General features: G+C 35.1%; 1 protein-coding gene across 1 annotated transcript; it reads right to left on the bottom strand.

Annotated features, from left to right (window-relative positions):
* Positions 1-39: 39 nt before the first annotated feature.
* On the bottom strand, positions 40-27,931 carry LOC144445459 (transmembrane 9 superfamily member 4-like). Its single transcript, XM_078135014.1, has 17 exons — positions 27,913-27,931; positions 17,827-18,087; positions 16,337-16,446; positions 15,732-15,837; positions 14,312-14,394; positions 12,650-12,777; positions 12,216-12,368; positions 11,378-11,448; positions 10,795-10,927; positions 10,062-10,143; positions 9,486-9,561; positions 8,736-8,915; positions 8,004-8,083; positions 7,346-7,409; positions 5,586-5,705; positions 5,095-5,184; positions 40-4,496 (listed from the first exon to the last, which is right to left on the bottom strand). The coding sequence occupies exons 1-17, from the start codon at positions 27,922-27,924 to the stop codon at positions 4,347-4,349; spliced, it is 1,899 nt and encodes a 632-aa protein (XP_077991140.1). The 5' UTR covers positions 27,925-27,931; the 3' UTR covers positions 40-4,346.

Raw genomic sequence — 27,931 nt, forward strand, 5'->3', positions numbered from 1 at the left:
GAGGTAATATAGACGACAACTTACTACAGATGTTTCCAGCAAACCATTTATTTGTTCCAATACACCTTCAATAATACAAATATTCCAAGTAGCAGGTGTATATGCTTATTTGTCAAAAAATCTGCATATCACCAGATAAGCACCTGGTATTTCCCCCAACCAACTTCCTCAGAATCATGTTCAAATCCATTTCACAGTTTCAACCTTTGCAAGGTAAATCTGAACTTCCAAAAACACAGAATTAGTGAAAAATCAAAGTACATTCCTCCCCTAACTTGTTTTAAAACATATACAGTGGCAAAATAAACAACATACAAATAATTGACCCACCCTTGATTTCCTTTCATTTCCCATGCTATTTACATATTACATTTCCCTGAAAATAATCATGTTACTTTTTCATAAGTTTTGATATTTGCACTAATATGAACACAAAAATTGTATAAATTACTAAAGTATTTATGGTTCTGGGTACAATATCACTGCGATGGTGTTGGACTCCCTATCCAGGTGCTGAAAAATCAGACTCCCTATCCAGGTACTGAAAAATCAGACTCCCTATCTAGCAAAAACCTTTGAAAGTCAATGATATAGCATAGCAACTATATCACTAACTTTCCAGTCAAAGATACAAGGGCTTGATGTACTTTTCAGAACTTCTAAAACTGAAATAAGTTATGAAATCATTATGTAGTCTATGTTTTCAAACTAAAGTGTTCATGCATAAATGAAATGATAATTAAGAATTACAGGAAATTAGACAAGGTGGGGGAAAACACCGCTCTCTTCCAGTCATAACATACATGAAATACAAAAACTATCTGGTTACCAGACAAAAATTACACAGGAATGTGAAAATTAGTAATATCTATAAATGTTAACATAAAGCCTTGAAGTAGGTAGTCTAGAGGCTATCCACTGGGTTTGAATCTGAAGATCTCTTTACCACCCCACCACCCCTATCCATTGGTTTTTAACGAATATAACTCAATGATGAGCTGAGATGAAATTCAAAATCAAACAAAGCCACCCACACAGTTATTAACACCATGTCTTTGTTAATTGAAAAATTCTACCAAATGATAAGTTAAGAGTTTATTGTGGGCAGTTACATAATGTCCAAATATGGTAGCTTTGTCAGATCATAATGTCCAAATATGGTAGCTTTGTCAGATCATAATGTCCAAATATGGTAGCTTTGTCAGATCATAATGTCCAAATATGGTAGCTTTGTCAGATCATAATGTCCAAATATGGTAGCTTTGTCTGATCAGGATTGACTAGTACACAATTTACAGCATTCTAACAATTGGGGGTTTGCTCATTAGCATGAACTATTTTTGGTTCATGATTTCTCATAGCACCAGATGATTTGATACTGCACTGGCATTCAGACTATATAGTAGATGATTTGATACTACACTGGCATTCAGACTATATAGTAGATGATTTGATACTACACTGGCATTCAGACTATATAGTAGATGATTTGATACTACACTGGCATTCAGACTATATAGTAGATGATTTGATACTACACTGGCATTCAGACTATATAGTAGATGATTTGATACTACACTGGCATTCAGACTATATAGTAGATGATTTGATACTACACTGGCATTCAGACTATATAGTAGATGATTTGATGCTACACTGGCATTCAGACTATATAGTAGATGATTTGATACTACACTGGCATTCAGACTATATAGTAGATGATTTGATACTACACTGGCATTCAGACTATATAGTAGATGATTTGATACTACACTGGCATTCAGACTATATAGTAGATGATTTGATACTACACTGGCATTCAGACTATATAGTAGATGATTTGATACTACACTGGCATTCAAACTATATAGTAGATGAATACAATAACTCATAATCAATCAAACAAACCATGGTAATATCTTCTACAATAGGTGAACTTGTGGAAACTTGCAAATATCTACTGGTCCCTACATCCTATCTTGTGGCACATTTGGGGCACTTTATTGCAGTAGAACTTTGATATAGTTAAACAGGGAGAGTAAAACACACATCACATCACATGGTTTACTTTGGTTTAAAAAAAAAAAAAACTTGAATGAAAATCTGTAAAAATAGCATTCTTCAGCACAGTGAGTCAAGATTGAATGAAAACTCAGTACGTGGCTTCATTAATGATATTGCTGTTCCATACCATAACATTTGTTATCGTGTCTGAATGCAATGAGAGCCTTGTCTCTAGATCAATGATAGGGGTCTTGTCACACATGTGATATAAGCTTTGTCACGTTTCACACAAGGTTTGTCAGGTGTGAGCCTTCTCACCCCATCTAAGATGAGCCTCTTCACAACTTTCATAAAAGGATTGTCAACAAATGACCCTTATAGTACAATGCTTGCCAGGTGTGAGATATCACCCATGTAATATAAACTTAATCACACATCATATCGGCCATGTTTTGTCAAATTTTATCAGCACTTCGTAATATGTCGTCATGTATATGATATGGGCCTTGTCACAGGTGTAACATCACTGTTGTCACACATGTAATATAATGCTTATCACACATATATGTCCCTTATCTTCTTGCATGATGTAATCACAGATAATATCAACTTTGCTATACATATTCAATACTAACTTGGATGATACAAGGCAGCAATAATATTAAAAGAACTGTGCTGTAAATATTTTGAATAGTTTTAACAGATTGGGGGTTCAACTCTCAAATGCTTTCATAATTTGTAGTTTTGAGTTTACTATAGACAAATCCAACTCATTGCCTACTGCTTAACACATCAAGGTAATAAAACTTACATACATATTGCCACAAATATATATAACAAATAAAACTTTACACAAAGTTTAATCAAATCATAAAAGACTAAATAATCATGTTAGCTGTTTCTGTGTATGCATTATTAATTTGATCCAATATTATACACTCAAACTTTTAGTTTTAGCAAGGCTGTTTTCTTAAGTTATGTACAACAGTTCAGAGGCAATTCAAGTTAGAATATACTGTATAGTATATATATAACAAAAGGCACTTTTTGCACAACTTAGGTAAAACTGGCAATATTCTTACCGTCTAACTTGATCAATAAGAGTTTGTACACAACTATGATGAACACTGAAAGCAATAATTTATATCTGGACAAGTCATATGGGATGAGGTGGAGTGGGGGAAGCAATAATGTATATTTGGACACGTCATATGGGTTGGGGATGAGATGAGGTGGAGTGGGGAAGCAAAAATATATAATTTATGTTCAGTTACAAGACTTTGCACCCCTTTAGTGGCAGCGTAAAGAAACCATGTTTATTTACCCTGTGTGAGAATGGATTGAAGGAAAATGTTTTTTTCCGTCTATAAAACCCATTTTTTACCTATAGCTGCACTGAGTTTGCAAAAAGAGATGCTTGTAATTTAAAGGGTCACTTTGAAAAAAAGGATTAAAACATTAGGTGTTAAAAACAGCGATGTAATTCTGATGGCTTCACTGATAAGATAACACTAATGTGAGAACCTGGGATTGAAACCCTGGCCTTTAAGTAGAAGCAGAATGAATTGTGTACAACATCATCAGCCTATAAACACAAAATGACAGGAGTCTGAGATAACATATTAACACTGGTTTCAAATAATGAATTGTGTAAAACATGAATTTAACACACAGTGACGGGATATATAACATAAACCCTAATTCCAAAATTACTGACAATTTGGCTATGGATATGTTATGTAATTACAAAATAAACACACTTCACCTACATGCAAATATGAAATAAACTGTGATCGAAAATAAAAATGTCTTCAAAGTCTACATTGTAATTTTTGTTTAACAATTTGGTAAGCAAAGCAATCTCAATAATGTAGATACAATTATGAAACATGCGATACATTTGAAATCAATTTTCTGAACCCTCTTTTTGAATGGCAACAAAAGTGAAATACATATTATATGAAACATAGTAGGCTCTACGATGTACTTTATATTTTGGCAATGACCATAAATCTACTTTGTATGGTCTCTAAACCAAAATAACATATTAAAATATCTTACTTTATCTCCCACTACAAGACTTGTGTCCTGAAAATGGATAACTTTTACAAAACCTGAATAAAAGGAAATAAAAGAACTTTATACATCCCCTACCCTCCCCTCTCCTTGATAAAGTGGAATCACCCATCAACATAGTTAACATGCAGAGTGCACCAAGTTTAATTTAAGATGGGTAAATCAGACCAGTTGTCTGATCACGGTCATTCTACAATAAAGTGTTATTACCAATGAATACGTGAATGAATTCTTTATATAAATTGTTCTGGGATATTTAACAAACTTCAGTCAATTTTGACAGCAGCGTAAATTTTCCTTATAAAGGTGTAAGCGGCAAAGAAGCCGATAGTTCCTGTCAAGATCCAGAAAGTAAAGACCATGAGGAAGGTATATCCAAAGTACAGTAAACTAGGAATAAAGTCAACAATCTCCAACTGAAACACAAAATAGGAAAAAAAACAAAAGAATTAGCATAATTGGACACTGTGGGCACCATAACAATTGGGAGGACTGCTTTCAATCTTGGATTGTGGTCTCATGATAAGTGTCACAAAACAAATGCCTGGTGGGTGCTTCCGTTGTATGGAAGTCGATCAGAGAATAGTATGCTGGGAAAATATCGGCATTGTCATGGCCATTGTCATGAGATCACAACCTAATTTTGCTCACAAGGCTGCTGTAAAGATGCAAATGCCAAGAGAATTTATCGGGCAAATTCTTGCAGGCCAAGTTTCTCATATTCATGCGAAAATGTGGTCAAATTGACTTACTTTGTAACAAAGTAGAAAACTGCATAAATGAATACATAGAACATTATGATGAAAATGTCAAGACTTTATCGGCCAAATTCTTACAGGCTGAGTATTTTCATATTCACGTTAAAATGTGGTCAAATTGACTTACTTTGTAACAAAGTAGAAAACTGCATAAAGGAATACATAGTCATAGAACATTATGATGAAAATGTCAAGACTTTTTCGGCCAAATTCTTACGGGCCGAGTTTTTTCATATTCACGTTAAAATTGACTTACTTTGGTAACAAAGTAGAAAACAGCATAAAGGAATACATAGAACGCTGAACCACCTGATACTATAAAAGAACGCCACCACCAATGGTAGTCCTGTAAACAGATAAATAACAAAATAAATTAATTACACTTTCTTAAAATTATAACTTAAATATTTTTCAGGCAATTGAAGTTTAAATTTTGGTGTTTGTCATTTATAAATTACATAATTCATTGAAGATCAGGGGGTATGTTTATTAAATGTAAGTGTCGGTAATCAATCATGTGACCAACCAGATGTCACATGATCCAAAACATTTGAATCACTTTAACTTATGAATTCTCATAAGATTAATCCACATGTAAAGTCTGCCTTCTAGTCTAGTTTATAACACATTGTGTTCATATAGCCTCCAGTGATTGGCTTAAATCGTATCACATGATATGGACTATTGCCACATAGTGACCTCAATTTGCATATATGGGCCACTATTCATATTCTAAACAGTACTTACCTCACCACATAGTTGGAAGTAAACCATCACTATGGCAATTTGTGAACAGGAAATGACTAGGATAATAAATACTAGGAATAAGAAACCAAACAAATAGTAGAATTGGTTTTCCCAGATAGCCTGTAGATAGAAGACAAATCATACAATCATTAGATGTTATTCCCAATATTTTTCTACTTTCGGCCAAAGAAAATACAAGTGACCTAAGAAGGCTCTCGACTCGTAGTGACAACCCTTAGGTCATGAATATTTTCCAGCTGAATGAAGAAACATAATTATACCAGTGCCAGTAATAGCAAAGAGAAATCGGTGAAAGTAATGGTAATTTTGAACGTTTTGTCTCATATTTCATACACAGCAGAAGCAGTCACGTAGACATGCGTTGTCATGTCATAGACGTGCATTGTCGTGGCATAAGGCGTATATATTCCATATTTTTTGTTGAACCTGGCTTGTGCATGGTGTAACGTCAATAATAACCCAGTAGTGACATAGAAATCTACATCATTGTATTTTTACAACTACTGACACACGTGTGTTAGACCATTATCTAGAGTTGTTTATATGTAGACAATGAAGTGTGTATAAGACCATTATCTAGAGTTGTTTATATGTAGACAATGAAGTGTGTATAAGACCATTATCTAGAGTTGTTCATATGTAGGCAATGGAGTTACTGTAGTCTGTAAGATATGGAATTTTAGACACCCTAAATAAAGCTGTCTTCCCCTTGTGAAGTGGTGGCTGATAGGATGTGGTAGCTACAACAAGATGTATCCCACAGTGTAAAGTCAATGTGGTAGCTACAACACGATGTATCCCACAGTGTAAAGTCAATGTGGAAGCTACAACACGATGTATCCCACAGTGTAAAGTCAATGTGGTAGCTACAACAAGATGTATCCCACAGTGTAAAGTCAATGTGGTAGCTACAACAAGATGTATCCCACAGTGTAAAGTCAATGTGGTAGCTACAACACGATGTATCCCACAGTGTAAAGTCAATGTGGAAGCTACAACACGATGTATCCCACAGTGTAAAGTCAATGTGGTAGCTACAACAAGATGTATCCCACAGTGTAAAGTCAATGTGGTAGCTACAACAAGATGTATCCCACAGTGTAAAGTCAATGTGGTAGCTACAACAAGATGTATCCCACAGTGTAAAGTCAATGTGGTAGCTACAACAAGATGTATCCCACAGTGTAAAGTCAATGTGGTAGTTACAACACGATGTATCCCACAGTGTAAAGTCAATGTGGTAGCTACAACAAGATGTATCCTACAGTGTAAAGTCAATGTGGTAGCTACAACAAGATGTATCCTACAGTGTCAAGTCAATGTGGTAGCTACAACACGATGTAACCCACAGTGTAAGGTCAATGTGGTAGCTACAACAAGATGTATCCCACAGTGTAAAGTCAATGTGGTAGCTACAACAAGATGTATCCCACAGTGTAAAGTCAATGTGGTAGCTACAACAAGATGTATCCCACAGTGTAAAGTCAATGTGGTAGCTACAACAAGATGTATCCCACAGTGTAAAGTCAATGTGGTAGCTACAACAAGATGTATCCCACAGTGTAAAGTCAATGTGGTAGCTACAACAAGATGTATCCCACAGTGTAAAGTCAATGTGGTAGCTAAAACAAACAGAGTTGTCTAATTCATTGCATTCATGATCTGGAGTATTCAAATTGTATATAAGTGATATATGCTGTTTGTTTAGTTAGTAAATGTCTAGTAATTTGTATACTTACGGTGAGGATGAAGAACAATTCTATGAAGACTGCTCCAAAGGGCAAGATACCAGCCATTAATGTACTGTCATTTAGAAAAACAATAAAACAAAGTAAGTCATTAGTTGGATAATTCAAGGTATGTATTATCACTCAATTCTTTCGACTTCAACACAAAATGTTTTCAACGACAACATTGTAAAGAATGATTCAGAAGCATGCATTTAATTCCAAAGTGTTAGTTTCCTTCCAAAATACAATATCCCACAACATCTTAAGATAAGTACATAATCAAATGAAAATTCATCTGTGTTGGTAAACTATTGTATCAAACTCAACTTTTGTTCCAAACACAAACTTGAAAATTGTACTTGACATTATTAACTGCACACTTCAGTCTTTGTCAACACATTGATCCATAATCCATACACTTAATAATGACCATCATGAAACAGAGATGGAGGCCGATACTAATTTCCAGCCACCTATGACCCATTATTAGCGTCAAGTGTCTGTAAGGTCACATGTTCTCAACAACAGATCAACCTGTTGACAAAGTCTGACGTATGCATAACAATTTTCAAGTTTGTGTTCAAAACAAAAGTTTAATTTGATACTAGATAAGTATACTTTGACAGGTTGATAAACTTTGGATGAATGAGTAATGATTGATTCCTACCTCAGTAATGGATTCATATACCATATCTGTTCCGGTACTTGTCTAGGAATTTGATTGGTTCTAACTGGATGATCATATGGCTGTCAATATTATACAAAGACAAAAATTTACACTTCTACATTATGGAAAAATAAACAAAGACATCATGCAAATTACCAAACCCCAACAACTAGAAATTTAACCAATACCCACAACATCACATGATAAGCTAGCTTTCAACTGTAAACTGTCAGTCTTGTTCACTCTATGATAGATGGTGCTGTTTACTATCAACTGTAAACTGTCAGTCTTGTTCACTCTATGATAGATGGCCCTGTTTATTATGGAGAACACTCCCATAGATCTTAGGGAGAAAATATCATCCTTCATCTCTATTCAAGTTATTGGGGTAGTTCTTGATGTAAATATCCACCTTGATGCTGTGCCGAAGCCAGTTAGTCTCTCAAAAATGCAATGATAGGTTGCGCTGTTCATTATGAGAACACTCCCATAGATCTCAGGGAGAAAATATCATATTTCATCTCTGTTCAAGTTATTGGGGCAACATTTGATGTTAATAGCATCGAGTCCCCAATTCCATGTTTATGTCATAATTGGTGATGTTGATGTTATCTCAACAGATTTGATGTTTTTGTTCATTGATATGAGGGCTGTCTAACTCTACCTTGTTTATCCAGTGACGTGTGAACCCCTGCATTAAATAAGTAGCAGCAGCACTATCATTGCACTCACCTGTTTCCTATATCCAAAGAAATAGCCAAAGAACACTAAAGGTAATGAAATACCGAACCACATACACAGCAATGCTAACATAGTGGTGAATGGTACAGCACCTGATGACCGCTTACCCCAAATAAAGAAGTTTAAGAAGAACTCAATGCCAAACACAATACTTGGGTACAACATTGCAGTCTGTCAAATAAAAACATAGAAATGTGATTAATAGAATTCAATTGTGATAGAGACATATGGGTGGAGATGGAGATGAGGGTAAGGGTGTGTTGATACAGCCATGGATTCCCATAGAATGAGGGGGTGAACACCAGCAAATCAGAAGTAAATAGGTATATTGTTACGTTATATCTAAATATATACCACTGCTCTAGAATTTAGTTCATGTAAACCTTGTATTCTCCACACTTTAAACTTTAATTTTAACTTTTCATATTATATTGAAGCATATCCAAATGAGATAATGTGAGCTATACAATGCCCCCCCCCCCCACCCCCTCCAGTCTTTCTGTCAGACCATCAGGTTTTTAAAATAAACATAACGCAAGCAAAGGTGCACATCAAAGGCATTACACACCAGATGTACAGTTAACCTTTGGCTTTTGTTCAGCAACCGTACACACAGATCCAAGGTTTTGTTACAAGACTACCTCCCTACTCTTCCAATCAGCGACTAAGAAATGGTGATCAGTCTGTAGTGAAAACATCCTACAGTGAATACTAAGTATATTAACATCTGGAACATCTTACCATGAATGCAGCTCTTTTCCAATTGGTTCCTTTCATAGTTTTATACATTCTACCTGCATAGTATCCAGCAAAGGCACTGTAATGACAAAATATAAACATATAATATGTAATGATCAAGTGAGGATAGTTCAATGTCTATCTACATAGCTCTACATGGACACAGCATAAACATATGTAACTTGGGATGAAATCATGACTGTCAATTGGTGAGTAGTGGTTTGTTCAGAATCTGCGAGTGGCTAGTTTCAGCCCTGTCATTGGCATTTCTTACAAATGGCTAAAGTTGTCAGACAAGATTTGACCCACAACTGTACACCAGTCAACCAAGCTGTATAACTGGGGACCTGGTAGGATAGAGGTTGCAATGTGAATGCTTCTTTCCATGTAGTTCAGGCCGTGTAACAAATAATTGTACCGTTATACAACAGTACCAGTAATAATAATTACAAATATGGTACATGTATCCACACTGCTATCAAAACCCTGATTCTCATTATCCTCGTCTCTACCTCACAACTTAATAAGGTGATACCACCCTCTCAGCTCTCTCAGGAGAATACTGTAGTGAGAACTTACCCCATGAACACAAACAGAAACAGTCCTGCTGTAAGAAGTGCTCCTCTACTGCTTGGTGAAAGCATACCAAACATTGCCAAAACTAGGTGGAAGAAAAGAAATGACAAAGAGAGAGAGAGAAACATCATAATAAGTAAAAAGAACTATAACATTGATGACTTTATACACAAACTACATTGTACTGTATTTTTGTTATGGTCAGTATAAGTAACTCTACCCAAGTACTGCACCAAAATTTTAGTACAAAGTGTGGATACCTTACCAATTTTTCCACATTTTCAGGGATTCCAAAGTGTTCAAAAAATCACATGTACCTTAGCAAAAGCAATGAAATCTGAATGTACATGGTCAAAACCTACTTTTGATGGTAACTTTTATATTGCCAATTGAATATGGATTTCATTTCAGTCACTGCCATCAATCCCATTACACTTGGGTGAACTGGATAGTTGTCATCCACCCTCTCCCTCCCCTAGTACTAAGTACTAATCCTCCCAGTCCCCCCTCCCCCCCCCCCACCACCACAACCACCACAACCACCAATGCCACCCTCCTACCCAAAATGAAACTTATTGATAATGACCAGAGTCATGCAGAAAATCTAGACACCTACACCAATACAAGAAGACAACAGAATCTCTGTTGGACGGAATACATCTCATTCTGATGCCCCCTCCCCCCACCCCTTCCCTCCTACCTCCCCATCCAATGAAAACTGAATACAAGTCCTTACTGATAGTGATCAGAGCCATACAGAATATCTGGACACCAGCACCAATACAAGACGACAACAGAATCTTTCTCTGTGGTGGACGGAATACATCTCCATGTACCAACTTCCATCCAGTCTCCTCCATTGTGTCTTCCTATGGATAACAAAACAAGGAAAGTTAGGAAATTCATTTTATTTTCTAGGGTTTGAATTTCTGAAACTCAAAATTATTAGGCAATACAAATCAACTTTGACATTCATAATCATAATTCATATTCACAAATGATACAAGACCAGACAATTTGTATCAACAATAGAATAACTTGTGTACAACTAAGTAGTGCTATAGTATGGATATAACCTACACTGAGACCAACAGCTGACAGAACAGTGACTACTGGTGTGTTTGTTTGTATGTATAAACAGAATACTTGTGTACAACTTATAACTAGTGCTATAGTATGAATATAACCTACACTGAGACCAACAGCTGACATAGAATACAATGGCTTCATTATTTAGACTGTCTTGATGAGCGTCAACAATGGAATAACTTGCAAGTATTCTTTCAGTATAAAATCAAAACAAAGAGATATTGACTTACAGCATCTTCTTCCTTATTATATCTTGCAATATCTCTTCTAAGAGTTCTTACAATAATCATGGTTAAGATACCTGTAGAACAAAGGAAATTAGAAAGATATCACTAACTGATTTACAGAAAAGTGGTTACTGAAAGGGTACTGCTCAGTAGCCAACATACAACACAATTCTGATTTATTTAAACCAATAAATATCACGTCATTATTACAGGCATAACTGATAACAATATAGTTACCCTTTTTATCAACAAACATAAATGTGGTATACTTGCTATTTACATGAGTACTTGTCTACTCTGCTACTGTACTTTCATGAGCATTGCAAGTGAAAGTGCAGCAGAAAACACTGCAAGCAAGAGTGCAAATACCCCTGAGTACCCACACTGGCACTCACACGGCATGGGGTTCTGTTATTATTGAATATGTTTACCCCAAACAGCAAATTTCCATAAAAATATACAACTGTGTCACATGTGCTCACCTGACCTGGTATATACCCATTTGATACAAGTATGCAATTACTATGTATTAGGTATTGCATTGCAGTGTAAGTGCCAATAATACGTATCGACACTGATGCAAGTTATAAGTGATACACAAGTAATAATTGTAACAGTGCTTTGGGTACTACCTTACAATCACAGGATACCACTATATAAATGTACTTTCTTATCGGCTGATCATACCGCCACCTAGTGGCCAGCTGTAACTATGATTGTGTACTTACCAGCAAGAAAGAAGACCACAACAACAGAGTTGATGATAGAGAACCAATGAATCTGTACATCACTGGTCATACCGCCACCTAGTGGTCAGCTGTAACTATGATTGTGTACTTACCAGCAAGAAAGAAGACCACAACAACAGAGTTGATGATAGAAAACCAATGAATCTGTACATCACTCATAGCAAGGTAAGTATCCCATCGACTTGCCCATTGAATGTCACTAGATACCCACTGTACTTCATATGTAAACAATATCTTGTTATCCCCTACCAAAACAAAATTAATTGCGCTTGAGAATTTATTTTAAAAAGAGTTTTAGGTATGTACAGTATATAAACAAAAAGACATATATACATATATACATATATACACACGCACACATGCACGCACACATACATACAAATACACACACACACACACACACACACACACACACACACACACACACATACATACATACATACATACATACATACATACATACATACATACATACATACATACATACATACAAACATTAATTCTACTAAATGTTGTAATTACTTACGTCCTGGTAAGAGTTCTTGCTTCTCAGGTTCACCTGAATATTCACATGTATTATCATCTTTTCTTGTCACAATGGAATTCTTAATACTCTTGGTTTCAACTTCAAATCCAACAACTCGGTATGTACGACTGAATGGTAAATTGTACGAGAGTTTTAGAAACAACTCGGTATGTACGACTAAATGGTAAATTGTACAAGTTTTAGAAACAACTCGGTATGTACGACTAAATGGTAAATTGTACGAGTTGTAGAAACAACTCGGTATGTACGACTAAATGGTAAATTGTACGAGTTGTAGAAACAACTCGGTATGTACGACTAAATGGTAAATTGTACAAGTTTTAGAAACAACTCGGTATGTACGACTAAATGGTAAATTGTACGAGAGTTTTAGAAACAACTCGGTATGTACGACTGAATGGTAAATTGTACAAGTTTTAGAAACAACTCGGTATGTACGACTGAATGGTAAATTGTATGAGTTTTAGAAACAACTCGGTATGTATGACTGAATGGTAAATTGTACGAGAGTTTTAGAGACAACTCAGTATGTATGACTAAATGGTAAATTGTATAAGTTTTAGAAACAACTCGGTATGTATGACTGAATGGTAAATTGTACGAGAGTTTTAGAGACAACTCAGTATGTACGACTGAATGGTAAATTGTACAAGTTTTAGAAACAACTCGGTATGTATGACTAAATGGTAAATTGTATAAGTTTTAGAAACAACTCGGTATGTACGACTAAATGGTAAATTGTACGAGAGTTTTAGAGACAACTCAGTATGTACGACTGAATGGTAAATTGTACGAGAGTTTTAGAAACAACTCGGTATGTACGACTAAATGGTAAATTGTACGAGAGTTTTAGAAACAACTCGGTATGTACGACTAAATGGTAAATTGTACGAGAGTTTTAGAAACAACTCGGTATGTACGACTGAATGGTAAATTGTACGAGAGTTTTAGAAACAACTCGGTATGTACGACTAAATGGTAAAATGTACGAGAGTTTTAGAAACAACTCGGTATGTACGACTGAATGGTAAATTGTACGAGAGTTTTAGAAACAACTCGGTATGTACGACTGAATGGTAAATTGTACGAGAGTTTTAGAAACAACTCAGTATGTACGACTAAATGGTAAATTGTACGAGTTTTAGAAACAACTCGGTATGTACGACTAAATGGTAAATTGTACGAGAGTTTTAGAAACAACTCGGTATGTACGACTAAATGGTAAATTGTACGAGAGTTTTAGAAACAACTCGGTATGTACGACTAAATGGTAAATTGTATGAAACAACTTGGTATGTACAACAGAAAGGTAAATTGTACCTACATGTACACATGTATTTTTAATGGCCAAATATATGAAACTGGATGAATTCCTAAATAAATGAGTAGATGTAAAGCCAACATATCATTTATGTCCCACGATATGAAACTCAGCTAATGCCAAAAAACATCACAATTCTGAAGAGAAACTTTGCTCAAATGTATGAAAAGTAATGCCAAATTGGTCTTCTTCACATTTATCTATTTCCATACTGGCTACTCATTTTCTGGAGGACTAACAATTTCTTAGTCACATTTAGGTTTAAAATTCTACAAGTACGAAGTTAAAGTTGGTGAGGAATTAATAAAATATGAACTTACGTAGGCTCTTTGTCACCTTGGTAACTAGTACTTTCATCAGCATGGTACTTGAAGATCAGTTTAAGATGGTTGTTAATGTATATCTGTAAGATATAGTGTGATTTGATTGGATAATTGTTACCATGACAACAGCAAGTCAACTATCTAATAGCTAACACAGACTAAAACTTGTATTGCCACTTGTTGACATAAGTTATCAATGGATGCTGATGTAATTACCCTCAGGAGGGCAACATCTCTGATAGAAGAGTTTTCTCAAGTGTCCACATTTAACTTCATTCAGTGTTTACAATATCTTGATTACAGGCCCTATCACCAACTTGTGTAATCTACCACATATATCAAAATATTGTTTTAGTTTGTGTCTATCTCAGTTTTACTGATAGCCTATGGTACTGTGATAGTAACACAAAAGCTATTTTACTGTAGCAACAAGGTGCTATTGATTTTATCCGACTTAACATCATGTCTTTGTTAATCAATCACAAAATTCTAACCAATAACACAGTTCCCCATAAAGTTAGTGTTTATTGGGGCAGTTATATAATGTCCAAATATGGTATAATTGTCAGCTCAGTATGCTACTTATACACTGATTACATCACTATAACAGCTAAGATTCACTGATAGGATGGACAACTTTCTGTGCTGATTTGAGGGACTTTGACCAGACTGTTGGCATCCAGACTAATTAGACATCAAACCATTGAACACATACCTTGTTTTCTTGACCTGTAAGTCCAAGTCTGTAGCCATGTTCAGACTAATTAGACATCAAACCATTGAACACATACCTTGTTTTCTTGACCTGTAAGTCCAAGTCTGTAGCCATGTTCAGACTAATTAGACATCAAACCATTGAACACATACCTTGTTTTCTTGACCTGTAAGTCCAAGTCTGTAGCCATGTTCAGACTAATTAGACATCAAACCATTGAACACATACCTTGTTTTCTTGACCTGTAAGTCCAAGTCTGTAGCCATGTTCAGACTAATTAGACATCAAACCATTGAACACATACCTTGTTTTCTTGACCTGTAAGTCCAAGTCTGTAGCCATGTTCAGACTAATTAGACATCAAACCATTGAACACATACCTTGTTTTCTTGACCTGTAAAGTCCAAGTCTGTAGCCATGTTCAGACTAATTAGACATCAAACCATTGAACACATACCTTGTTTTCTTGACCTGTAAGTCCAAGTCTGTAGCCATGTTCATACTAAACCACAGCCCAGACTAATTAGACATCAAACCATTGAACACATACCTTGTTTTCTTGACCTGTAAGTCCAAGTCTGTAGCCATGTTCAGACTAATTAGACATCAAACCATTGAACACATACCTTGTTTTCTTGACCTGTAAGTCCAAGTCTGTAGCCATGTTCAGACTAATTAGACATCAAACCATTGAACACATACCTTGTTTTCTTGACCTGTAAGTCCAAGTCTGTAGCCATGTTCATACTGATTCTCACCAGTATCCAACATTACAAACCGAGTTGCAGCTGGTAAATTGTCTGATATTCTGTATAGGAGAGAAAAATAACCATCCTAAGAATGTGCTATAAATTTATAAACAGACAGCAACACAATTTGATAGTCAACTGGCTTCTGTATAGATAAAGACAAGAGTGTCAGCAATTTGTGAAGAAATATAGTGATGACCTCATCAATGTGTGGCAATATAGATAATGATGTCCTCAATTTGTGTAGGGATAAAGTGATGACATTGTCAATGTGTGGCAATAATGATAATGATGTCAGCAATTTGTGTAGGGATAAAGTGATGACATCATTAATGTGTGGTAATAAGGATAATGATGTCATCAATTTGTGTAGGGATAAAGTGACAACATCACCAATCTGGTGATATCACTACATTATGACTGCACAAACTGAAGATGTCATGCTAAGGCAACACAGAATGATGATGTCATAACTTTGAAGATACACAACTTTGATGTCACTGAAGTATGGGTAAAATTAATTTATGAAGTTCCAGTTGTACATGACATTGTACTTACAAATGCACATAGTAATTATCTTTGATTCTTCCAGCAACCTGAGATGATTGTTTGGAGTCAAAACTCTGTTCACACAAAACCATACAACTTTCTTCATGTTTCATTTTAACCTGGTAAAAACACAAACAAACAAATAAAATGTTAGCATTCGCATGTAACTTTACCATGTTTGAATAGTGTAACCTTTGAACTTTGCCTTCTCAACGAGTGCTGTGCAATATCTAACCTTTTCACCACTTAAGTCTTGCTATTGCAGTAACCTGGAAGGTGCTCCCCCAATGCACACTACAGCAGTCCAGCAAAGGTCACTCAGATGACCTCGATAGACAATGTCATAAAATATATGTATAAAATTAGGTACCATAACTAGTTCCATACATACACAATAGCTTGTTTAGCTAAACTTTAAAGTTTGAATGTATGACGGTGAATGGCATAGATTGGCCAAGGAATCTGGATATCTTAACTCTCAAACTGAATGCATGACGGTGAATGGCATAGATTAGCCAAGGAATCTGAATATCTTAATTCTCAAGTTGAATGCATGACAGTGAATGGCATAGATTAGCCAAGGAATCTGAATATCTTAACCCTCAAGTTGAATGCATGACAGTGAATGGCATAGATTGGCCACGGAATCTGGATATCTTAACCCTCAAGTTGAATGCATGACAGTGAATGGCATAGATTAGCCAAGGAATCTGGATATCTTAACTCTCAAACTGAATGCATGACGGTGAATGGCATAGATTAGCCAAGGAATCTGAATATCTTAACTCTCAAGTTGAATGCATGACAGTGAATGGCATAGATTAGCCAAGGAATCTGAATATCTTAACCCTCAAGTTGAATGCATGACAGTGAATGGTATAGATTGGCCACGGAATCTGGATATCTTAACCCTCAAGTTGAATGCATGACAGTGAATGGCATAGATTAGCCAAGGAATCTGGATATCTTAACTCTCAAGTTGAATGCATGACAGTGAATGGCATGGATTGGCCACAGAATCTGGATATCTTAACTCTCAAGTTGAATGCATGACAGTGAATGGCATAGATTGGCCAAGGAATCTGGATATCTTAACTCTCAAGTTGAATGCGTGACAGTGAATGGCATAGATTGGCCATGGAATCTGAATATTTTAAATCTCAAGTTGAATGCATGACAGTGAATGGCATAGATTGGCCATGGAATCTGGATCTAGAGTGTCATTTTTATAGAAATTTGCTGTTTTAGATAAACATATGTAATAATATTAGAACCCCATCCTGCATGAGTTCCAGTGTGCGTACTCAGGAGTATTTGTACTCATGTTTGCAGTGTTTTCTGCAGCACATTCACTCAATATGCTCATGAAAGTACTGCCAGATGAACACTGAAAGAATTCATACAAATATTTTGAGTATACCACACTTGCACTCCCATGTTATGGGGTGCTGTCATATTCTTAACACTTTCATTTACTACATTTTTAGATATATACTTACTTTGTACGGGGTATTTACAATTCTATCACCACGTAACACCTCTCCTAGATTCTCTGGTTTGAAGTGTAAGTCACCCTCAGGTTTACAGAATGGTAGTGAGTAATACTCATACGGAAGCTGTGTTTTGGTACTTGTCATTTTCACAGCTCTTATTTCAACTTGGTCATTTTCTTCAAATTCTACTGGTGCCACTCCAGGGACGTAGAAAGCTGTGCAGTCATACACACTAAGTAGAAGGACTAAAGCTACGGTTTGCAGCATCTGTAGGTGAAAATATAAATGTCTTCTTTCAGTATTTTTTAAATTTAATCTAGAGTACAGATTATGGTCACATCCCTGACATGAATTATACTGTAACATAGAAAACTTTGCTGCCAATCATGCTAAAAAGAACTTAAGCTATGTAGTATCTATACACAAAAAAATGTAGGTGAAAATAAAAACATTTTAATTTAAGTTACAGTTTCTCAATTTGAAAAGAAATATGGTCTTGAGGACTTTATAACTTTATAATCTGAGGCATATGGTTTATACTATGAAATAATAATTTGTATAACGATCTTTACGTAAAGTTTAAACATACAGTTATAAATATTTATATGTACAGAAATTAATATATCTAAATTTAGGAATCAAAAGTTGTCCTGAGGTTATTCAAAATGTAATAAAATTCTCTTTCTACTGAGGGGGTATTTTGTTTTGTAAATAATTCAGTACTAGTTGAGTAAGAGATGAATTTATAGAAACTTCATATATTCAATAAATTCACAAAAAGTAAATTTTTAACATAACTAAAAAATTATCACATCTGAATTTCGTAATTGAAAGCTGGCACTATATCAATCAGATCATAGAATTATTGTGTTTTTTCTGTTTGCTATTAATCTGTTCAGGATTTGGTTTCAGTGAACGGTTCACTAGACATATAAACTGACACATGTACACAGTTCACTTACTGGGAATACAAGCTGTTACACAGACTAAGGACATCCCTTTTAATTTTGACGTTTCCCATCATCCGACTGACCCTGTATTTCTTTGATTTTACAAAATTAAAATGAAATCAACGCCCTTGATGGACTGATCAGAAAAAGATTGTAACAGCACCAACAGTATGATGGCAAAACCACAAACACATTTTGGTAAAAATTTATTACACCATTTATTGCTGAAATAGAGGACCATTGATAGTTCATAGTTTCCTTTTAACTTTAAATACATGTATCATTTACAAAACTATTCAAACTATAATTATGATTTATAAGTATCCCAAACATGTACAAGTTATTTTTAGCCGATTCACTGACCGACCTATAATATTGACAATATTTTATGGTGTTAAGATGGGAAACATATAAATAAATAGTGTGGCCCTAATCAGAGTCCAGCCTACCGACCTATCATATTCACGAAATGTTATGGTGTTCAGATGGGAAACATATAAATTAAACAGTGTGGCCCTAATCAGAGTCCAGCCTTTCACAAATCTACTACTGTACTAATGTTACAATTTGTCATTGCTTCATTCTCAATCAATCAAAACACACCTATTTACAATATATCACAGAATTTAAGTGAAATTAAGGAGTTTTTATAATCACCCCTAAAATACATGTCACAACTATATTGTATATCTATCAGCTTTACTTTGAATAAAAAATACCACCAATGGCGTTGTAGCACAACTGTATAGTTTTAAAAATGTTTATCCATATGCTAGTCCATGCTAACAATAGGTGTTCATTTGCTGAATGACTATCCAGTTGCCTATCCAACCATGTTGCTATCTTTACGATATATGCTATCATTTGGCTGTTGCTATGGGTGTGGTTATGTTGCTAGGCATATTTACATACATTTTTGAATGTTTATTCAATTGTCTATTAATACCCGTTGTTATCTTTGTAAAATACACGACTGTTTGGCTGTTGCTATGGGCATGGTCATGGTTGCTAGGGTATTTGCATACATTTTTGAATGTTTACTCACTTGCCTACCAGATGATGTTGTTATTTGACCAAAATATAATGCCATTTGGTTGTTGCTAAGGGCGTGGTCATGGTTGCTAGGGCCAATTTTGTCAAAACGTTTTGAAGAAATTCTGCAGAATAACACTTTCAGAAACATCTCAACAAGTTTCAGACTCATTGATGTATTTTTTGAGATATAAGTTTTTGAAAAAATAAATGAACATTTTTACACCTAATTTGCATATCACTCATGGAATCATTGTATGCTTAATATTTCTTTGTCCATACATCCCTAGATGCATTGCCGTTAAATTTCAACCCAATCTGCTCAGTAGTTTTGGAATTATAGATTTTTAACCAACAAGACACATTTTTAGCCCTAATTTGCATATTACTGATGGAATCATCATGTCATCAACAAATCTTACTTTACACCCCCTTATGAATGTTACCACCGAATTTCGCACCAATCTACCCAGTAGTTTTTGAGTTTAAGTTTTTTGACCAAAAATCACATTTTTTGACCCAAATCACACACCTGTAATGCAATCATTTTGATTTGAACAATTTCCCAACTAGACACCCAAGGTAATGGACCCACCAAATATCATGGCAATCGGTTCAGTGGTTTTTGACTTTAAGTTGTTTACACACACACACACACACACACACACACACACACACACACACACACACACACACACACACACACACACACACACACACACACACACACACACACACACACACACACACACAGACACACACAGACAGACAGACAGACAGACAGATGCCGGGCGATCCCTATAGCACTACTGAACCTCAGTTCAGCACAGTTCTGGCTTGTAATGGAAACACCGAAACTGTTCTGACGTGATAACATTACATAGACCTGTGTACCCCTCTAAGCCAATTCATAGACCTGTGTAGCCCTCTAAGCCAATTCAATCCATCACTGACACACAGCAATGTCTTGGGACATGGCAAAGTTTATCCCTTTCTAAGTTACTATGTGGTGACTCACAAGAAAACCATTTTTTTTATCATTTTGACCTGTAAGACAACTATTTTTATTCAAAGGTATATAATGTCATTTATAAAATGTAAGATAGCATCGGTGTTTTGGAGCTTGATACAAAGTATTGGACCTTTAAAAGCAACATATCCCTACAAACAAATACCACTTGGAGCTAACATTCCAAACAAACATACACATCTTAAAAATTGTATATCATGAATTGAGATTAGCCATACAATTCTTTATTCCCTATAGTATAATATAATTATTAATATTGGATATCCTTGCCTGTTGGCACAATTTTAAGCTTATTATGATTATCAGTAGCAATTTCCATATACACAACTCACATCAGTGTCAGCTGTTACATTACTATTTCATTCACGGGATCATACTGTGGTCAATCATTGTATGACACTAGAAATCAAACACGTGGCACTATCATATAAAAGTAGTAGTAGTAGCAATCACAAATTACATTGTTACATTGTAACAAATTTCCTTTATTAGCACAAAGCTTTTATATATAATATAGTTGTGGCTTCTACTTAATATTCATAAAAATATAAATTTATCAACATAATATTAAAAATATACCAATATCGTAATTCCCATAACTGCCATTTTTCTCTAAAAATGACACCATTTCCAAATATTTTCTCAGTTGGTATCAGAGGGAGATTCAATATTATTACCAACAACCTTACCGCTCAGAGTTAGAAACACAGTAACACAAAACCTATAGTTTCTACCTAGATTTACTCAAGTCTCCTGGCTTTTTTGATACAACATTTGAATTTTTAAAAAATAATTTAAACATTTTTTGAAATAATGGTCTGAATGAGCATTTTTATTTCATATATACATTATTTCTGATATACTTCTGGTTAATATCAAAATGTTGATCCATTCAAATCTGATGACAGACCACATGTTGTGTTAATATAATATCTAGTGTGAGTGATATCAATCCTCTTGAATCTTCTAAATATTTTCAATATTTTTATATGTTTAACTATTTTGATGTCATGTATACTTTTTAATAAGAGTCATTGATCACATCATTGACTGTAGATACTGACGCTCTAAATAATTATTATTTATAATAATTATTCTAATAAATAATAATTATTCTATCCTGCTGTAGTCTGACAGGTCCATCCGTTGGTCCACTTATGTAATAACTAACTACGTCACGTCTGAATGGCACAGGCACTGTTCTAATTTGTCTCTCCACCTAAAGCTTGTTGAGAGAGTGCATTATATAAGTGGAAGGAATGCCAGGGTCTTTGAGGCTAATCCTACTGGTACTTGGGAACTACCAGGTAACGATATAGATCTATGCAAAGTTATTGTAAGTAGTATCAATTTAGAGAGATCACAATAGTAGAACATTTTGAGTTACAGATTTACTATTATTGTTTTGATATTGGATTAAATCATGCCTTAGGTCCTGAGGCCAAGGATATGAACAGCACAATGTGTAGCAGTGTGTGGATCATGTATCCTTGCACCAAAGGTATATAACCCAATATCAAGGTTGATGTATCCTTGCACCAAAGGTATATAACCCAATATCAAGGTTGATGTATCCTTGCACCGAAGGTATATAACCCAATATCAAGGCTGATATTGACGGCCAGGATATGAGCACAAATCCTAATTTCTTGGTTTGAACATGTTCAACTTGGCTTGCGTGTGGTATTAATACATATAATTTATGAGAAAATAACGTTAATCAGATTATAAATAAAACGACAATAGTGGCTGTATCATGTTTTTTTTAATTATAGCTATCCACGTCACCCATTTTACAAAATGTAAAAGAAACTACCAATGAACCAAACCAAGTAATAATGGTATCATTTTCAGTCTGATGAGCTTTCATGCTAAAATACTCCAAGACAGGTTTACGAAATTTGATCTGAAATCAGATCTGAAAAGAATTCATATAAGTACAGATGATTATTTGTACTCTTAAAAACTCCCCTTGTGAGTCAAGTATTTACAACTTGAAAACAAATTTCTACCAGACTTTGAATGTACATGTACTGTAAATATGCCTTCATTTCCATTTTAAAAGTCTTGACAAGGTGGAGGCAATAGTCAGTGAAATGGTGATAATTAGCCTACACTGACTGCTATAAAGACACATGTCCTACATGTACAGTGAAATGGTGATAATTTAGCCTACCTATGGCTGCTACACATACCCTATTCAAACCACATGTACATGAAAATCTAGGCACAAATTCATTATAATCTGCTGAAGTGTACGATTGTTGTTGGCAAGTTGTTCCATTTGATCTATTATCTTTACATATATATTTGTAGTAATCAAGATGAAAACAAACATGTAATACAAAGCTAAAGTAATAGAATTAAATGAAACAACTTACTGGTCAACCTATTTCAATCAGATTAGTCTATGTAAAGTAATTGGCAGACAGAGTTCCAGCAAAGTTGAAGAAATTGCTTTTGTTTGACTGAAACTTAGGATAGCAACACATTTCAGAGTCAAGATAAATTTGTAGACAGACTCCAGACAAATTTGCATAACACAAGTACCAATTGTCACATTATTTTGGCTATATTATTTTCATGAAATGCAGTATTCTAAATACAAATGCAAGACCCCAGGAGAGTGCTATGCTGGCCAATTTGATGTACATACCCATACATTGTATTTATAAACCTAGAACTAGAAAGATTAGATTTTTAATATGTCTATAGATGAGACAATTGCAAAGTTTTAATGTAGTAGGAACTTGAATACAAGCACCTCACTTTTGATTGCTACTCTGTCTATTACTGCACGGAAATTCACACAGACACACCCATACACACAGTGACACACACATACACACACACACACACACACACACACACACATACACATACACACACTGTGACCTTATCTTTCACTGTATTTACTAAGGTTTACGTAATCATGTCAAAGAGGAGTGGGGGGACAGGGGAGTCTGATAAAGCATGCATGATGGATTTATATTATAGACAAGTTCTGTTCTTCCACTTTCGATTGAGAAATAGACATGTTTTGAACAAATCACTTGTCCTTCTTCAATGTCTAACTGGATCAGGCCTTGGAGTAATTATACAGTATAGTTGCAAGATCTGACAGAATGTCCAAATATGCTGGAGGTGTTGAGTACCCAGAGGTGTGAAAAGGTGAGCTTCAATATAATATGTAAATCCAATCTATAGTGACATCATCACAGAAGTTGAGCAGTTAGATCACCAGATGTACATAACTGAGAAGACTTGGGATTTTTAACACCTGAATTTACATATATTGAAGATAACCTTTCCACACCTCCAGCACACTTGGATCATTCAGTCAGATCCAGTTAGACACTGAAGAAGGTAGGACAAGTGATCATGTTTTCAAAACATGTCTGTTTCTCAATCAAAAAGTAGAAGAGAACTTGTGTATGAATCTTAGTGCTTCCATGGTGAATATGCATAGTATTACCATAGACCTTTCATGTAGGTCTTTGGTATTATGCATGGATTTCCATACATGTACATGTACCTCGCTAGGTATTTGGTAGATAACCCAGGGAAACTCAGGTAAGTTTCCATACATGTACCTCGCTACATGTAGGTATTTTGTAGATAACCCAGGGAAACTCAGGTAGGTTTGACCTTCTTACCACCCTCCATAAAACAAACAATGTCCTACAGTATTGTACTAAGGTGAAAGCATGCTGCATCACTCATAGACTGATGAATAAATTAACATCAATCATGTTTGTACATGTGTATTTTATCTAAATCCCATTCAATACTCCAGTTTCCTTTTTAATGTAGTAAGTCCCAGAAGTTATAAAAAAAATTCATCCTGCAATGCCAGCCTAAAATCATTGCTTTAGTGACAGAATTTATCCTAGCTCTGATGTAAAACTATTCTGGAAAAGAAAGCAATAACAGTTTTTTTTCCAAATGTGAACTTTGACCTTATGCAAATAAGTTCAACAGTCTGGTCAGAACTCTAAGAAGAATATGACTGTAGTATTGCATGTGTGTACATGTATGTACTTCAATTTGGTCGACAGACATTTGTTTATTTTTTCTTAACACCAAGAAGACATTGTGATTTATAACAATGCAACTACCATTCAAATCTTGAACCAAACATTAATGCATGCATTACAGAACTGTCATGTATTAATTAACAATTGACTAAGAAATTTGTGTTTTTTTCATTGTTTGTCATAACTCTGCTAAATCTGAAAGAAATCTGTCATTTATATTTACATCGAAAAAGTACAACCTTACAACAAGATAGTGTAATTTTTACAATATTTGGTGAATGGGAAATACTAACCACATGATGGATATTCTATATAAACTCCTTTACATACCATGTCATTCACACTACTAAACTGGGTAATAGTAATGCATGTATACTCAAGACATGTAAAGATTTCATATACAAGTTATAGTCTCTACGACAATACAAAATAGTTATAATATAGTTCTTGGAACCATGAACAAGATATTCTCCATTATAGTTTCTAACTTTATGGTCTTTGTTCATTTTGTTTCACACTTTCTTTATTCCAACAACTGAAATGTGTTGAATTACCAGTGTTTTTGTTAAGGGGGGTAAGTACATGTAGGTAAAATCTACCTGTGTTCTCAGTCATTTTGTCAGGGTTCCCTACCAGTGTGTATTTGCTAAGGGGGTAAGAAGGTAAACCCTACATGTGTTCTCAGTCATTTTGTCAGGGTTCCCTACCAGTGTTTTTGCTAAGGGGGTAAGTTGGTAAATCCTACATGTGTTCCCCAGACATTGTAAAAGCGTAAAAGGGTTCACCATCAATCTATAACATGGTATGAATGTCATATCTTACAGACTATGAGTGCTAGCTGATAGCATGGTATGAATGTCATATCTTACAGACTATGAGTGCTGGCTGATAGCAAGGTATGAATGTCATATCTTACAAACTATGAGTGCTGGCTGATACCATGGCATAGTCATTTTGATAATTCAGTCTCTCTCTGTTTGCCTCATTTTATTTGTTGTACACCTACAACTTTAAACTTGTACTAACCAAATCCACTTTCCCCACCTACAGATACATTGTGTACTTGGTGAAAATGCAAGAGGTACTGTATGTACATGTATGTGACCGAATGTGTGATGCTTGTCACAAAATAAATCATAGACCCTCCATTTATTGATTTATTCATAGACCCTCCACCCTCTACTCTGGGTGGAGGGTCTATGAATAAATCAAACCCCCCCCCCCCCCCCCATTATTAATTATAATCAGGCTTGGGAGGTTGGGATAAAAGTAGCAAAGGTTTAGTATGCCCTTGACTCTAAGCCAGTTTACTTGACATGCCACTAATGCACACAATTTCTAGTGACACACCAAAATTTGGTGTTCCCTATCTCTTACTACATGTGTGTGGTGACCAGTGTGTCATTTTTCTCATTTTAACTCACAATAACAAGAGGTACTGTATGTATGTTACTGAATGGCAACTATCTACTTGAAAAAAAAGCTTGCCCCCCCCCCCCCCCCCCCCCATGGCAACTATCTACTTTTCCTTTGTACTTAGATAAAATGTATGGGGAGCAACTACAGGTATGTAGGTGTGTGAATGTGAAACCTGCTGCAAGACTGTACAAGTGGATTGCTAATTAGCCAATGTGATCAATATACATACATAATGAGATTAGTGAACTGGGGTCAGAGGTCATTACTATATAGTAACCTCCATCCTATTCATAGGGCTAGTTACAAGATGTTTTACAGATATTTTACAGATCCTGATAACAACATTAAATCTCAGTTGATTTTTGAGAGATGTGTTTTGATTTACCGATAATTTATCATTTTATATCATGTTGCATATTATGCATAGACTAGTTTTTTTTAAGTTAATGGGTTTAACTTCATATTGCACCAAAATTTAATTAGCTTACCAAAGCTTTCGCCAGTTAAACCCATTAAACTAAGACTGAACTTTTGCACAGATGAGCTTTTATCACACTTGTGTTTTTAGTTTTCCCAGAAAAAAACGGTAAGAGTTGATGGTGGAATTTGCATGACAATATATATCGTATAACTTTGTACTGATTTCAAGAAATCAAAGGGTGGCATTCACCATTCATTAATTAAGGCCTGTTTATTAGTACATCTGATGTTAATAACCACTGTAGACAACAACGGGTGATAGTGATACATGTACAATTCAATACTCTCTTTCCAGACTAAATCATTTAAAGAAGTTTGAGGAATGAAGAATAGTTTGTACAGGAGTATCTGGATATGGCTAGATTTGGATTTCCACAACACAGCAACATACAAGTTGTACTGTCCTTATACTAGTGACACTTTCTTTATTTCACAATGTTCCTGAATACAAAACTTGAATTGTAGATAAACACATCATGGGTTGGTCACTGACCCCGAGTAATATGTTGTGATTATAATTAATGGTGAATGGGGGGAGGGGAGGGGCATAAATTTGTACAAGAATTGGTTACACCGATCTCGGCGTTTTAATTTATATTTTACTACTTCAGTTCTGCAGGTATGTCAGTTACTTGTCAGAATTCAGATAAATTCAGTGGATTATAATAATTTTAATCTATAGAGCGTTGTACATATCTACAACATAAACTAATAGTATATACTAATAGTAATACAAATTACAATCTTCTGTTTTAAATTTTATGGCCCAAGCATAATGAATCAATAAGCGTAATCAGACAAGTACTTACAATTGTATATTCATGTATTGTATTGCTTATACTGCCATGAAAACTACTGATTACATGACATATCACTCACGACAACAAAAAACAGTATTTTCGTCAAAATGGTCAAATAAACGGGCTTGTATGAAACCGGCGACCACGTCCTCAATGAGTTGTTGGCAACATCATTCCTGTTGTACACCTCGCCCGGAATTCCTAAAATTACCGTCTATAACACATTTTAACTGCTTCTAAGCAAACGGAGAGATACATATGTATGTACGTTGTATTTTTGGATATTTTCTACTCATGGAATATCGCAAAAGTGAATTTTTTCAAGATGACAAGATATAACTCACCTTCATCGCCATCTTGGAA

The sequence above is a fragment of the Glandiceps talaboti genome, chromosome 14 (assembly GCF_964340395.1).
Source record: "Glandiceps talaboti chromosome 14, keGlaTala1.1, whole genome shotgun sequence".
Taxonomy (NCBI): domain Eukaryota; kingdom Metazoa; phylum Hemichordata; class Enteropneusta; family Spengelidae; genus Glandiceps; species Glandiceps talaboti.